This window comes from Scardinius erythrophthalmus (assembly GCF_964197995.2).
Source record: "Scardinius erythrophthalmus genome assembly, chromosome: 5".
NCBI lineage: Eukaryota > Metazoa > Chordata > Actinopteri > Cypriniformes > Leuciscidae > Scardinius > Scardinius erythrophthalmus.
In genome coordinates this window covers 6,992,422-7,008,299 of record NC_138225.1, presented here as the reverse complement: position 1 = coordinate 7,008,299, position 15,878 = coordinate 6,992,422, and the positions used below count along the sequence as shown (strand labels likewise).

At 39.1% G+C, this 15,878-nt stretch overlaps 1 protein-coding gene across 1 annotated transcript in view; it reads left to right on the top strand.

Moving 5' to 3' along the window:
- sh2b3 (SH2B adaptor protein 3) overlaps positions 1–15,878 on the top strand; it is a 47,769-nt gene that overhangs the window by 9,646 nt on the left and 22,245 nt on the right. The window contains exon 2 of the mRNA XM_081366891.1: positions 5,474–6,454. Coding sequence (XP_081223017.1) covers positions 5,501–6,454 — 954 coding nt within the window. The 5' untranslated portion in view covers positions 5,474–5,500. The remainder of the gene's footprint in view (positions 1–5,473; positions 6,455–15,878) is intronic.

Sequence of the window (15,878 nt, the reverse complement as noted above, 5' to 3'; positions counted from 1 at the left end):
GAGACTCACCGTTCACAGCATAACTGTTTGCTAGATAGTATATTTTGAATGCTGTTTTTTGAGTTGTTGGATTTGAACTCAAGCCTTGTATAGTGTGAAGACACATTTGTACATATGCAAGACATATTGACTGTTCACCCATAACACGTTTTTGCATTCCACTGCACTGCTTTTCCATTGTTTTTCTATGTAAACAACACTACATGGACGTCTTTGAATGTTGTACTTGCATCTTTTGCAGCCTCTAATGACGCAGCGTTCTAAAAATGTGGCGCTTAAGTAACAAGTTCAACTTTTTTGCCTTTTTAAACACATTTTGTGTGAACAGCCCTGCTTGTTTGCTCTGAATAATCTTGTCTTTTTGGTATGCATCCACTGAGTTCCAAATACAAATGGAAAATAACCAAATTGAATTGTCCTTTTTATTTGTAAAATATTTAATTCAATGGATTATCAGAAATAATAATAATTGTCTTTACTACATGGCTATTTAATCAAAAAAACAACATCTATACTGTCATTTTATTATATATACGCACTCACACACCGGCCACTTTATTAGGTACACCTTGCTAGCACCAGTTTGGACCCCTTTTGCCTTCAGAATTTCTTTTTGGCCTAGATTCAACAAGGCGCTGGAAACATTTCTTTTTTGGTTCATATTGACATGATAGCAATGCTGCAGATTGGTCAGCTGCACATCCATGATGCGATCTCCTATTCCACCACTTCCCAATGCTGCTCTACTGGATTGAGATCTGATGACTGTGTAGGCCGTTTGAGTTTAGTGAACTCATTGTAATGTTGAAGAAACCAGTTTGAGATGATTTGAGCTTTGTGACATGGTGCATTATCCTGCTGGAAGTGTCCATCAGAAGATGGTTCACTGCGGTCATAAAGGGATAGACATAGTCAGCAACAATACTCAGGTAGACTGTGGCATTATATCCCACACACCACTACACCACCAGCACTGCCTGAACTGTTGATACAAGGCAGGATGAATACATGCTTTAATGTTGTTTACGCCAAAATCTGAAATGACCATCTGAATGTCGCAGCAGGAATCGAGACTCATCAAACCAGGCAGCCTTTCTCCAATCGTCTATTGTCCAGTTTTGGTGAGCCAGTGTGAATTGTAGCCGGCTGTAGCACATCTGCTTCAAGGTTGGGCGTGCGTTATTTAGACGTATCTAGGTTGTAGCGAGTGGTTATTTGAGTTACTGTTGCCTTTTTATGAGCTGGAACCAGTCTGGCCATTCTCCTCTGACCTCTGGCATCAACAAGGCATTTTCGCCCACAGAACTGTCGCTCATTGGATATTTTGTAATTTTCTGGCCATTATATATAAACCCTGAAGATGGTTGTGTGTGAAAATCCCAGTAGATCAGCAGTTTCTGGAATACTCAGACCAGCCCGAACATGGCATGGCACCAATAACCATGCCACAATCAATGTCACTTAAAACACCTTTCTTCCCCATTCTGATGCTCAGTTTGAACTCACCTTGACTATGTCTAAATACCTAAATGCATAGAGTTGCTGCCATGTGATTGGCTGAATAGATATTTGTGTGTTTTTTATTTTTTGTACATAAATAAAATCATACTGTGATTTAAGACTTTGGGCTTACCGCCCAACTCTAATGCCAGAAAGAGCGTTATCACGGTAGTAAAGGCTACAAAGTGCATGCAAAGTATATGGAGAGGGGAAAGACAAGTGTGGATAAATAATAAGAATAATAAGAAGTGAGGATAATGAATAAGCTTATGGTGAGAAACAGGAAATGAGTTAAAGTGAGAAAACAATGAAGTGGCTGTTTGGTTATGTCGAGGTTTAAAGATGGAGAAATAGGGCAGTTAGGATGAAAAGAAACACGAGGGATGTATTGCAAGAATGGGAATTTAACATGCATGCATGTGAAGGATGAGGAAGCAGAGAATAATGTGGAGAGAGAGACGGCCAGAGAGGAAATGATGTTAGTTTGTTTGGAGGTTGCTGAGTCATGAGTGGGCCGGATGATCACTGATAGAACGAACACCCGGGGGCCAGCGCAGGGGGCGGGACTACGTCACACGGCATGCGCTCTGATGCACGGGCCATGGTGTAAACACGACATATGCACTCACATCGTTGCTAGTCTGGTGCTGGTTGACCAAGAACGTCTTGCTGGTTGTAGAAATGGTTTACCCTATAAAAATAATTGCATGACTTTGCAAACCTATATGACTGACTTTCTTCTGTGGGACACAAACGTGGCTTTTTTATATGATGAAAGAAAACCATACAGGTTTGCAGTGACGAGGGTAGGAGATGATGCCAATATCTTCTTAAGAAAACATTTTTTTCCATTACACTGCTCCATGTCTGGCATTTTTAAATGAAGAAATGTGTTTTTGTGTGAACAGCCCCGCTCATTTGCTCTGAATAATCTTGTTTTATCGTTTGCATATGGAAAATAACCAACTGAACTGTAATTTTCATTTGTAAAATATTTAATTTGATAGATTATCATACGAAATTGGCTTTGCCTCATGGTTATTTAACAGATAAAACAATTTGGGTTTGATTTCCATCAAAAATATCCAATGGACCCTTTTCATAGACTGTGATGATACTTTCCCACAGTTATTTCCGTTTGTAAATCTAGCACAAAAATGTTGACTTTTGTAAAGTCACATAAAAATGCTATTGTGGATTTTTTTTCTTTTGCGATTGTAAATTAAATAAAAACATACTGTGATTTAAAACTTTGTCCACGATACCAGAATTGCCATTTTTGAGCAAACCATTTCTTTATGCAAATTAGGAAGCCTTGTGTGCAAACCACCAAACCAGCAACACATCTTAAAGACGTTTTTGACCAGCTTTGCTCGTCTTTTTAGAAAGGACTTTGCACACCAAAGAAAACAGCTATACGTGTGATGGGTGTTCCTCTCCCTATGTAGGTTAATGCTTCCTGTCACCCAATAAAAGAGCAGAGTGCATGATGCTGTCTATAGAATGCCCCCCTTCTCTTTTTTCTCCTTTACCATGCGAGTGTTGTGGTTTTTCTGATCTGTTGCTTTCTTCATGTTTTAAACCTTCATTTTGTCATGCTTCAGGGCTTCCAACGGAACTTTAAGAACAGCCCTTTACTTCTCACGCAGAGTTAAACGTTCGCAGGCGTCCGAGAGGGCTGTGCGCTCGTGAATGAGGATGTGGGGAAGAGAATGGGGAGATTGGCTCCAGTTGTGTCGCAACATGTCTGGTGCAGCGCAGCACCCATGTGCAGATTTTTTTTTTTTAGCCTCAAAAGAAAAATTCCCCAGCTGCAAATGGCGACTGTGATCTGATTCCGAAGGTGGTTTGCACCACGTGTTGAGGGACTGCGCACATTCACGAGCGAATTCCGCATCGAGAACCGCGGGCCCATCAGTGACTGGTATCAGATGCTTCTGACACTTTCAACTTCCTCAGTCTTCCTCTTCACATCAACAATGGTCTCACAGATATTTCTGTGTTTGACCTGTGGCGCATTATAAAGTTGCATGAGCGATATTAGTCACTCTCTTCCTGTACTGGAGAGCTGAATGAGGGAGTGAGTAAAAGTGAAGAATCAGGTATTGTACCAGCTGAGTTCAGACGACTGCGTCAGCCATGCAGTGATGAGCTAAACTGATACACTTTGTTAGCGTTCATAGAAAGCTTGATTCATTGAAGAGTTTCGGTACAGAGATTGCTATGTCAGTAGATGCGCAGCGTAAACAAAGAGATCAATTGTTCACGCACACTAGAATACCTTATAATACCTTATATAATATGGTATTAAAACACAATCTCACAAAACTATTGAGAAGACTAAATTTAGGATGGGACTTGGTTCAATTTATTGGGTGTTGGTTGAATGCCTGTGAGCCTGTGTGAATTGTGTCCTCAGTTTTCTGTTCTCAGCTGACAGGAGTGTCACCGGTGTGTCTTCTGCTGCTGTAGTCCGTCTGCTTCAAGGTTCAGTCCATTCAGAGATGCTCTTCTGCATGCAGACCTCGGTTGTAACAAGTGGTTATTTGAGTTACTGTTGCCTTTTTATCAGCTGGAATTAGTCTGGCCATTCACCTCTGACCTCTGGCATCATCAAGGCATTTTCACCCACAGAACTGCCGCTCACTGGATATTTCCTCTTTTTCTGGCCATTATCTGTAAACCCTAGAGATGGTTTGTGTTTGAAAATCCCTGTAGATCAGCAGTTTCTGTAATACTCAGACCAGCCTGTCCGGCACCAACAACCATGCCACGTTTAATGTCACTTAAATCACCTTTCTTTCCCATTCTGATGCTCAGTTTGAACTTTAGCGGCTTGTAAATGCCTAAATGCATGGATATTTGAATTAGCAAGCAGCTGAACGGGTATACCAGAATTGCAGTCGATTGTAAGAAAGGGGTGGCATGCATCACCAGAGAGAGGTCTGTCATTTTCACCGAAAGATTGACTTATGACATCAAATTACAAGGTCAAAATAAATAAATATATAAAATGAAACATGCATAGATGGATCATTCACAATAAGATCAATAACATGCATTTTGAAAAAGATTTGGATTTCATGCCGACTTTGAGCGATCACACTGACGCTTATGAAATCGCTGTCAAAACTCTCATTAGTAGTCCGTACATGTTGTTGTTGCTTATTTGCATAAAGTTGCACTCTGCTCAACTTTGTTGAATTGTGTTCAACCATCTTTGCTGCTTGAGTCAGTGAAGATCAGCAGTTCTTGTTAGGTGTGTTTATGTGCACTTTTTTTCCCGAAGACCATAAACTTGAGACTGTAAACATCCGCATATTTGTTTACGTGTGCTTTACATCTGTTCTGAGCAAAATTGCAGCCGTAAGCACAGTAACCAGTCGCCACATTTATATAAAAAAAAAAAAAAAAAGCCAGAACAAGAATGTCACCAGCGCTACTGTGAGCATAAATAAACATGCACATTCGTTAGACGTAATATGTATATAAACATACACATCAAGACACTACACATGTGCACAACACATTTGAGAAAGTAGTCGGAGTTCAAAATTTGCAAGGCTAAAACTTTCCTGTTCAACAGATTTAAGATCTTTACCACCTCTCAATTGATTCGAAATTTCATTTGAAATTCGAGCTCATTTGAATTGTTTGAGGCATTTACATAAGACTCTTCAGTCCAATTTAGCCATCAGTCCAATTATAAATGGATTATTAATTTGCATTTAAATGTATCTTATGAAAATGAATCATGCTGGTTGCCTTGTTGCTGCAAGTTACTTTCTATATTAAGTCTGGTAACCTTAGCTTACATGTACTGAAGTAGCTTCACAAAACAAAGCTTAAATAAAATGTGTACTTTTTCACTATGCAGTAAGTGTTTTAAAAAAGCAACTTGAGGCGGTGTTATATTGCAAATCCAGTCATACAGACTTTAATGTTTGTGATGTTGTTCATCTGTTTTTCGCAGTGATTTCCTGCTGTGCTGGTTACTGCAATGAATGGTAACACTGTCCAGCAGACCACAAGCACTGCACTATCCATAGCACCCCCCTGTGGATGGAGGGAGTTCTGCGAGTTGCATGCCAGCACCACGGCCCGAGAACTTGCCCAGCACTACCGGCGCTTCATCAAAGAGCGTCCGGTACAGGATGTGGTCCCGCCGGAAAATTTCTCCAAGCAATTCAGTGCACTGTTCCAGCACCACTTCAGCTGTGAGGTGGCTAAAGATGCAGAAACCCCCCTGCGGCCACCGCCATTACTACCCATGACTAGCCGCTTACGCATCACTTCCTTCTCAGGGGTGCTGGATTACCGGGAGACCGTGCGGCCAGGAGCGTCTCCGCTAGTCGCCACTTTTGCGCCCAAACCAGATGCCGTTGGCATCCCTAGGGAACAGGAGCAGTTGCTACGCTGCTCTCCTACAGACACTACACGCAGAACGCGGCCGCATAGCCAGGAAGATGAACACCCGGAGCGGAGGCCCGGGTCAGAACGATACACGCACCCTGCGTTTCCCTTCCCTTCCCGTAGTGAGGTAACTCACATTTCCGTCAGACGCATCCGAGAAAGCGTATGCCAACTCTTTAAGAAATCTCCGCAACTTGATGAATCTTCAAGTGGTTGCCCTAGGGACGATTCACTCCAGGTGGGCGGACCATCCGCGACTGTTGAATGCACCTCTCAAACCCCACCTCAGACTGTGCAGGTAACCGCCCATCGCACCTCAAAGAAGGTTGCTCTGTGGGAACGTTGGAATCCATTGCGAACTGTGAGACGGCGGCCAGAGACAGGAAGTGTTTGTAAAGAGGGGCAGCTGCGGTACCTGGAGGTGGATGACACTATCTCAGACACACCCCCGCATTGGCTGCGCTGCCGCCTGCAGGTCAGGAGGACCAATGACCACACAGCTAGCGAGAGGTACCAGCTAGAGCTCTATGACCCACCGAAGGTAAGGCGACCGGTCGAAAACCTAATGCATTTTTCAAGAGTGACTACTGTCATGTGTTTATTGTTTTTCCCTAATTTGTTAATTGTATCTCTCAGAGTTTGTAGTTGTTTCTGACTTACTGTAACTTGATATATTGGTCAGATCTTTTAGATTAGATCAGTATCAGTAGAAGAAATGGTAAGGTATATTTCATCGAAATTAGAAAAATTGTCATCATTTACTTACCTTTACATGTTGCTCAAAACGCATGAATTTCTTCCATGAACAAAAAATGAGTTGTTTAGCAGAATCTCATTTGCATTCATGTATCTTCAAATATGGCACATCCGAATGTGTTGTACAAAGTTTGATGTCAACCTGACCTTGAATCGTTATATTGAAATATATGCAAACGTGAATGAGATTTAAGAGCGAAGTCGTGCTTTAGTTAATAAAAATGTAAATTTCATTCACGTATATTTAAATATGACATATCATGATGTTGCATGAAGGTTGATGTCAATGACAAATCACACAAGAACCAATAGCATTGGTAAATTTTGCCATGAATTCTGGTGTGATTTGTCTTGATGCGTTATATTTAAATATATGAAATTGTAAATTAGATTTGAATGACGTGTCATGTTTTAGTTAATAAAAATGTAAATTTTATCCACAATTAGTCAAATATGGCACATCAAGATGTGTTGCACCAGTTTTGTCGTCAATAACACGTGAGAACCAAGCGTTGTTTAAATACATGCAAACGTGATTGAGATTTAAGAGATATATCGTGTTTTAGTTAAAGGTCCCATGACATGCTACTTTTTGTAGGCTTTAATATAGGCCTTAGTGGTCCCTAGTACTGTATCTGAAATCTCTTTTCAAAAATTCAGCCTCGGTGCAGAATTATAGCCACTACAAGCCAGTCCCAGAATGAGCTTCCTTCAGACAGGCCGTTTCGGTGTCTGTAGCTTTAAATGATAATGAGGAGGAGAAAGGCGGCGCAAGGTGGAGGGTGGGTGTGGCCTTGACCATCTTGCGCAACGGTACCATGGCGTGCATGTTTACGTTGGATATAGCAATGGCACGAAGACGCAGTCGTTCAAGCATTTCAGTTTGACCCAGAATCTGATCCGGATGGAGAAGCAACAACTCAGCGGCTCCAGCAGGACGTTTCTGAATGGTTAGTTTAAAATATTATGTCTGGATACGGTACTTTATTCGGATGGTTTACAGTTATTATCATGTAGCTAACGCTAACCTGCTGTTGCCTTTTCATGAGAGATCTGTAACATCTGTAATTTATCTTATTACAATTACATCATCAAGCTCTGCGATCTTGAAATGCGGATATCGCGCACGCCGTATAACCAACAGGAAAACGGTTATCCAAATAACAAAGAAGTGTACAACACTCGCGTTACAGTGTGTGTATTCACACACATAAACTGCATAGCTAATGTTACAGCCACATTCTACGTGTAACAATCTAGGCAACCAACCATAAACAGTAAAGCAACACACTTATATATCATTAGTTGACTTACTTGTCCGAGGTGTGTAGCTGAGCCAAAGAGAGTGATCCAGACTTTAGTTTCAGACGTTCAGCAAGCCCAGCTCTGTATTGACCCTTCAGTGTTCATTTGTACATCCAATTATTGAGCAATTGTTATGCTTCGCTCGCTCAAAAGCCATGATATCTCTCGTGGACAAACTAAAATTGCGCGCGCGCGTTCCTACTTCCTATCGCATTTTCTCATGGGCGGAAAATATTCTCTGGGCGCCTGGGCGGGCAAAGCAGAGACAGGGGAGGTAACATTCCTCCTTATATTTGATTCACCTATATGCAAATATGATGCATTAAGATGTGATTTGATGTCAATGAATCATAAGAACCAATTGGATTTGATGTTACACACGGTGTGAATGATCTTGAGGCCTTAAATTTTCATAATCGCGAATACAAATGAGATTTAAGAGCTATATGGCGGAGGGGAGGAAGTTCAGTAAATAACAACTTAAAGTTTAAAACTTATAGCCTTTACATTCTGCTAGATTTATCCTGTCCATGGAAGAAAGAAATTCGGATGGGTCACAAGGGTGTGTAAATGATGCATTTTTTTTCTTTGCTTTAAATCAAAACCAACGATAGGCGTAATTCACCTAGTAAGTGATATGTTCACAGTAACTCTCATTTAACCTAACTATCCACCCACATGCAAGACAAACAGCCAATTTGAAACCAAGTATGATTGATACTATCGTATGTAATGAAACTAATAAGGACGCAATTACTGTTTTGTCTGCATTTATCTCCGCCTCGCTCCATTTCTCTGGCTGACACAGCATGATAGCCTAATTGGTAGTTTTGTTAGTTCATTCAGACAGCAAATGACGTCTGCTCACTTGAGGGGTTACGGTACGGCTATATCAAGGCACTGATTGGCTGCTGAGGAATCTTGGCAGAGATGTGAGAACTTGCTCTGAATGTCTATATAAGGGAACGGCAACGTAGACCAAGAAAGTTCAAACACTTAAAGTTTATAGACTCCAATAAATGTCAGAAGCATGCACACACATTTTAGCTTCAAATTAGCAATGCGTTCATTGGTTCTTTTTTCTTTGTTGACATTTTATTAGATTCATAATTTTAAAAGGAGAGAAATGGAAATGCATTTTCTGAGCATGCATCATACTTTATTTCACAGTATCTTATGCACTTGCATTGGTGTGTGAGCGTGGAGGCTTCATCATAGAGTACACACTAGTCCGTGCCTTGATTCTGTAATTGTGCGCTCTATGTTTGGTGTGTTCACTACAATAGCAGCAGCGAGGGCAGCAATGCTAAGAGAGGAAGCTGCAGGGTGGCTGATAATTTCTTTGCGTGAGAAACTTTGTTTCAGGGAAGTCCTAACTTTAAAACCAGCCTGTGCACAGCAGATAAATTAGTTTGATTATCTGCTTTCAGAATTCACAGAAGTGTTTTATTATTATCATCATGTTAAAATGACTAGATAGGCCAGAGACAAAAGTGTTAGAATGTATGTACAGATATTAGATATATACGTTTAACATGTGTATCCAGGGCTCAACATCAAGCTTTTCCTGGTACAGTTTTTCAGCAATTCATCTTAAGTGCATGACATTTTAAAATCATGACCCACTGAAGTTGCTAGATGATTCATAATTGCTGGATCTTCATGAAGTAGTCTAAGTTAAGTTTTAGCCTAAACAGATGACTAGTTATGTGTTTCTAGGTAAAAATTATCTGTCTATCTATCTATCTAGATCATTCCGATTCAATTTGAGCGAGTGAAGAACAAATGTATACTCGCGTGCATTATGTAGGCTAATTAGTTACATTACCGTCTCAGACAGACAGTAGGTTGAAGCTGCTCAGGCCACCATTTTCTCCCTCTTCTCTGAAAGCAAGCGATGATGTAGTCAAAATATCCGGTAGTGTGGGTTTTCCAAGTAATGTGTGAACTCGCTGGACCTACCGTAAATATGACAGAGTATTGTGCACATTATTTTTTTGACAGACATCGATGTCATGATGTTCAAACGATGTGGATTTGAAAAACAGATGGATCATTCGGTATTAGTTATTTATTTATTAGCTGGAAAGTATTCAGCGAAGTGATTGATTGCCCATGAGTGTGTTATGTCGATATTTTTAGTTCTATTATTCCAAACGACAGCCAGTCTAGGTTCTTGACATGAGGTGTCAACTATGTTTGATTTTGGGGCAATTATAAAATGTGCTGGAGACATAATACTTCATAATACTTATTTTACGGATTTCGTGACTTAAATAAATTACATTATACTCAGAGACGTGACATGTTTGGCTTGCCAAAATTTCATTGACTTTTGCAAATCAAGTTAATTTATTTATTTATTTTACCAGGAGTGGTTTTCATGCACAAAGTTGTCTGTCTCTTATAACAAAAATATTTAAACCCATGAAAAGGCAGATCCTGTTGAAAATAATAGTGAAAAAAATTACTTTTTTTAAAACTATTGTTCCATAAGTCCATTATTACACCTTATTACCCCCAGATTTAGACTCATATGTGTGTAAAAAAAAAACTGGATGGTTTCTTGCTTGTGTATGTGTAAGTGATGTTGTTTGGAAGGTTTGAGAAACATCTGTTTTGGGCTTCAAATGATAGTGTTCATTAAACAGAGCTTCTAGGGCTAGAGACCACAGACCTTTAATTGTTGATGTAGTCTGAACAAGTTTGGTCGAGCTCTGCTTCGAAACCTTAAATCGGATGGAAGACATACACAGACTCTTATATATATGGATAGCAGAATAGCCAGCAGTTTGCAGTGCCTATGAGCCAATAGAGTATGGATTGAATAAGACCTTGTGTTTGTGTTGTGTGTTGACGTCTTCTGATGTGGCTTCTTGGTGTGTGAGCAAGTGAGAAGGAAGACTTCAGAGTTCAGATTATGCTATAATTTTTATGTGTTGGAGGTGTAATCATGTCTTGTTTTTTTTGTATTATTTGCTGTAAAGCAATCGTATCCAGTGCTGTGGAAAATATTTCTAATTCTAGAAAACCGCATCCTCCCATCTGGAGTGTGTTAGAGCTTGACGGTGACCTTATGCACATGCAGATGCTCACACAAATACATCCAGAGTCGTTTTAACTCTTTAACAAGCCACTAACAACTGAATCCGATCAACAACACAATATGCAATGTAACAGCCTGCACTGATTTACACAGAACGTAATGACAAATTGCATAAGATATATGATCAATTTTGGTTATGTTTTATGCTTGCATTTTATTGGGGTTTTGTAAAGTGAAATCAAGATGGACATTTTTTTTTCTTGATGTTTTTTCCCTTATTTATTTTTTCCATGGGGAGTAAAAAAAAAAACTTTGATAAATGAAGCAAGCCAACCAGCTTTTAGATGATTCACAACATTTGTGAACTTTAGCTTTAAGCAAAACAGCAAAAAGACAATTTTCTGTGGAGAAAATGAATGGGATTTTTAACTGTTGGGCTCTGTTCACGACACGTGCCCTCGTTTGTTTTCCATTCGCTTTTTAAAAGAAATGCTCTGAAACTTGACTGAAACCCGGTCTGACTCAAAAGTTTAGTTTCTTAACGTAATCGAGCAGCTCTGACCTTGGGTTTATCAATATGAGAATCTGCAGATTGATAAGTAGGCCACAGTCATAAGTCATAACGAAATCAGACATGTCCCTGTTTCTCCGAAAGCATAACACTTGACAAGTGTTATATCAAGAATTATATCACACACACAGATGCACACAGCAGCTGTACACTGATGCATTCTTAAAGATGTACTCGCACACACACAGTTGCAGACCGTGCACTGGTTCATATGATGACAACAGCATTTTTTTTTTTCGAACAGAAATGCAAGTTATAATTTTCAATTTTTCAGTTTTTCTTATAATTGGCATGCCTAATTTAATTCCTAAAGATTAATTGCATGCATTATTTTAAATGCATCACTCTTTTCTCATTAGTCAGTTTGTCAAATTGTAGTTTCATGTCACATATGTTCTATTTTAGCGTTTCTCGTCTGGTCTTGGTATTCGTTTTCTATATTTTCGGGCATACATAGTTCAGGATAATATTAATAAATTTCATGCCTGACTTATTTCTTATTTACATGAATAAAACTTTCAGTTCTGATTCGAAACCAGCTGAGAACCATTGTTCTATACATTTATGGAAAAAATAATGATTACTGATAAAATCAGTGTAGATTAATCAATACAAGTTCCGAAAAGTTGTAATTTTGGGGACATTATAAATCAAATAGTCTGAAATAAAGTTAACATCAAATAACTTTTCTTTGCTTTTTTGCTTTTTTTAAAGGACAGGCATTTGTAATGCATACACTTATTTATTTCGTTTTTTTAAATTAATTTATTATTTCATTTGATTTGGTTTTCTTTATATAATTATGTTTATTTATTTATTTTGGATGTCTGAGCACATTGTTTGGCCTATTTAATAATTTAGTGTTTTTACACCTCGTGGTTTCCATTAACTGACTAGTTTGTTTTGATAGTTTTGCTCTGTCTGCTTTTTTTATTTACTGATGTAGTTCAACCATTAGTAGTAAAGCAAATCTGTCAACATTACTGATTCACACCGGTACAGACTGTCCAAAGCTTTCACATCTGCAGAATCAGGACTGATACGAGATCCATTGTGTGCTTTGCATATGACAGTTCCTTATATTTGGGTGGTTGTGTGTTTTTGTGTATAACACATTCACCCAATACCTCTGAGAGCTGTGTGCTCGGAGGACAAACACAGCCATGTTGGTGGTGGGTGTGAAACAGCCCCTGCTTAAAATATTGTGTGTAACATAACAGTGTCGCCTGTAATTCAACAGCACAGCCTCGTGACGCCTGTGTTATGCATCATTGAATGCTTATTTTTTTGGACCCAAGCACTGTTGAAGGCCCCCAGTGTGAATATTCACAACAGCTGTGCAGTGTGTGAAAAATACATTGAGTTTTGGGTGAATTTCTTTAGTTCCTTTTACTAAAATGTGTCCAAACTACATGTTAAAACAAAACCAAAAAACATTTTGTAACATGTTTGAATGTTTTTAATTAAATGAATGTGTATTAGGGGTGTAACACCGTGTCCTAACCAGCCGCGATGCGATAAGATTCCAGCGACAAATAATTTGTCTGTCCACACTCGACGCGATGTGACTACGCGATGCATCTAAATCAATCAAAACCCACAGCCAATCAGAACAGCGTGTGGGCGGAGTCTCGCGGCGAGTGCACAACACCAGAGAGAGTAATCCTGAGGGCACTAGCAAGAAAATGGAAATGGATAAGTAGCTACATAATCAAATTCACAAACATTACACCACTTAAACATTATTAAAAATTAATAGGCTACTGAGTTACTAAAACAATCTTTGTCAAATAATACACTTGTTTGTTCACAGTTTGAACATTCTTGTTTCCATTTGTTTAATTTCAAGATCTGAGGTGAATTATCGATTGTTGCTTTTACAGCTACAAAGCTGGAGCACTAAATGATATTCAAAGTCACATTGAACGCTTTTAACATTAAAAAAAGCACATAAACAGTACCTGAGATTATCATTGCCACACTTTGTGGCTGGTTAGGACAAAATCTCTGATTAACATGGAAAAGAACGCGTGGCGCGTGTAGTTAGGACACGGTGTAACGGTACACAGAAGTCACAATTCGCTACGTACCTTGATTTTGTGGTCACGGTTTGATATAAGTTTACCGAACCCCCCTCCCAGATTTAAAACTGTAAAGGTCTATTTTGATTTGTTTACACTCACAATCCCGGTTTCCTCTCCGTAAATCTTGTGGAACGCGTGACAAAAATGAATCGGATCTCAGCGTATAGGATACTAGCAAGCTCTTGCGTTCCATCTGAACTCTTGTTTTGGGTTGATGCATGTCTTTTTGCTGTCGTTGCATTCGATTGAGTGCGTGACCATGCGCTCGCACGAATGCGACCAGTTCAAATTTTAACTCGCACATTCTCAAAAAAATTGTCGCATATTTTGCTCGCAGTCTGTAGCCCTGGGTAGTCGTTTTTCATGTCAGAATATTCTGTTCGCTTTTTTAAATTGTAATCGCTGTCAGTGTGAGCGCCCCTTTTTAAAGGCCCTTGATCCGACATCCGAATTTTTCCGAGTATTCGTGATTCGGTGGTTCTGAATTTTCAAAACTTTCGTCCGTCATACAAAAATTCGTATCAGGTTCGATTTTCTGCGTTTTTCGCATCCGTAGCAAGCATTTTGAATGGTGTTTTGACAATTCAGAGCCACCGAATCACGAATACAAAATTACGCTTGCGAAAATTTCGGACTCAGTCTGCAAGGACCTTAAAGCTACACTGTGTAATATATTAAGTTGATTTTTTTTTAGCAAAAAACACTTTGTTCTTTCAAAATTATACATTCTTATTAACTAACTTAACTCCAACTAATTAAGTATTCTCGTAAGTGTATAATCTGCCATTTAGAATACATACGAGTGAGTCGCTCGAATGGCGGAAGCCATGTTGTGCATCCATCTTGAAAATACATTCGCCAAAGAAATTCAAGCTTCACATTTCGCGTTTTGACACTCAGTGGCACCGTGACAAATGCGAGGGGGAGATTACTCGCGACTGCCGGCAGATTTGAAATAATATGGCCACCGTAGAAGTTAAAACGCCCTCGGAATGGGAGGGGCTAGAAAGTAATATTCAGTTGATAGTCATATACAATTTCACCACTAGATGTGAGTAAATCCTACACAGTGTAGCTTTAAGCATGATTGACATAACGTGAGGTCGTATTTATTTTTTAAAGGTGCTCTAAGTGATGTTGAGTGACGTCACTTCTTGTTGACGTTTAAAGTATTGTCAAACAAAATGGAGGCTAGCTAGACCCCCCTAACCCCACCACAAATCCTTCTTGTCGGTTATTGGCTGGAACAGTTTATGTTTCGTGTTGCGGGTTAGCCCAGTTTGTTTTTGTTGCCGTTTATGGAGCCTGTGGTGTCTACGTTTTTTTAGAGTGTGTTCAGGGGACAGGCAGCTAGCGGATGGTGAGGAGATGTTTGCTGTATGTGACAAAAAATGTTTTGGCCTAAAAAATGCGTGACATTGCTTAGAGCACCTTTAACGTGCGAAAATTTCGGATGCGAATTTAAGACTTTCGGAAGTCTTTTACAATTATTTTTGTAATCTTTGATATGACAAATCTATTATAAAACTATTATGCTTATACAATAACAATTATGACAGTACTTTGTTTCGGTAGGCCTATGTCAACTTGACATCCGATATCGATCCAATCAGAAATCAAGCGACCTACTGTTGTTTTGGTTACTGAAATGTAGTTTCGAAACACTATAGAACCGATTTATTAAATGAGTAAAATCAATTAGTAGTGTAGTTTTAGCTAACAAAATAAATAAATAGATAAATACATTTTATATTTATAAATTTAAAACATTTTATTAAAATTGTATTCAATATTATATGAAATATATAGTTAACCCTAACCCCTCCAGTCACTGTAATTTGCATCCTTTGGGTCTGAATTTTAATATAATTTTTTTCATATACTAGTGTGTTATTTTACTCAGAATTCCCTCGTAACTTCATATCAATCAACATCAATCTGGCAAAAAAAAAAAAAAATCCATATTCTATCCGAATACAGAATACATGGTAATGCCAGGTGTAAAAGGCCTCATCCGTCATTTCTGCATTGCATACATCCGTTAGGATGAGCAAAGTCCATCTCATGCTTTTGTTTTCAGTTTTGGTCCCCTGACGTGAGCCAATGGTGTTTAGGTTTCGGTGCGTGGTTTTTTCAGTGTGTGTTCATGTGGAAAGCATGTCACAGCTCTTTTATTTGTATATCAAAGGTGTTTGCTATAGCA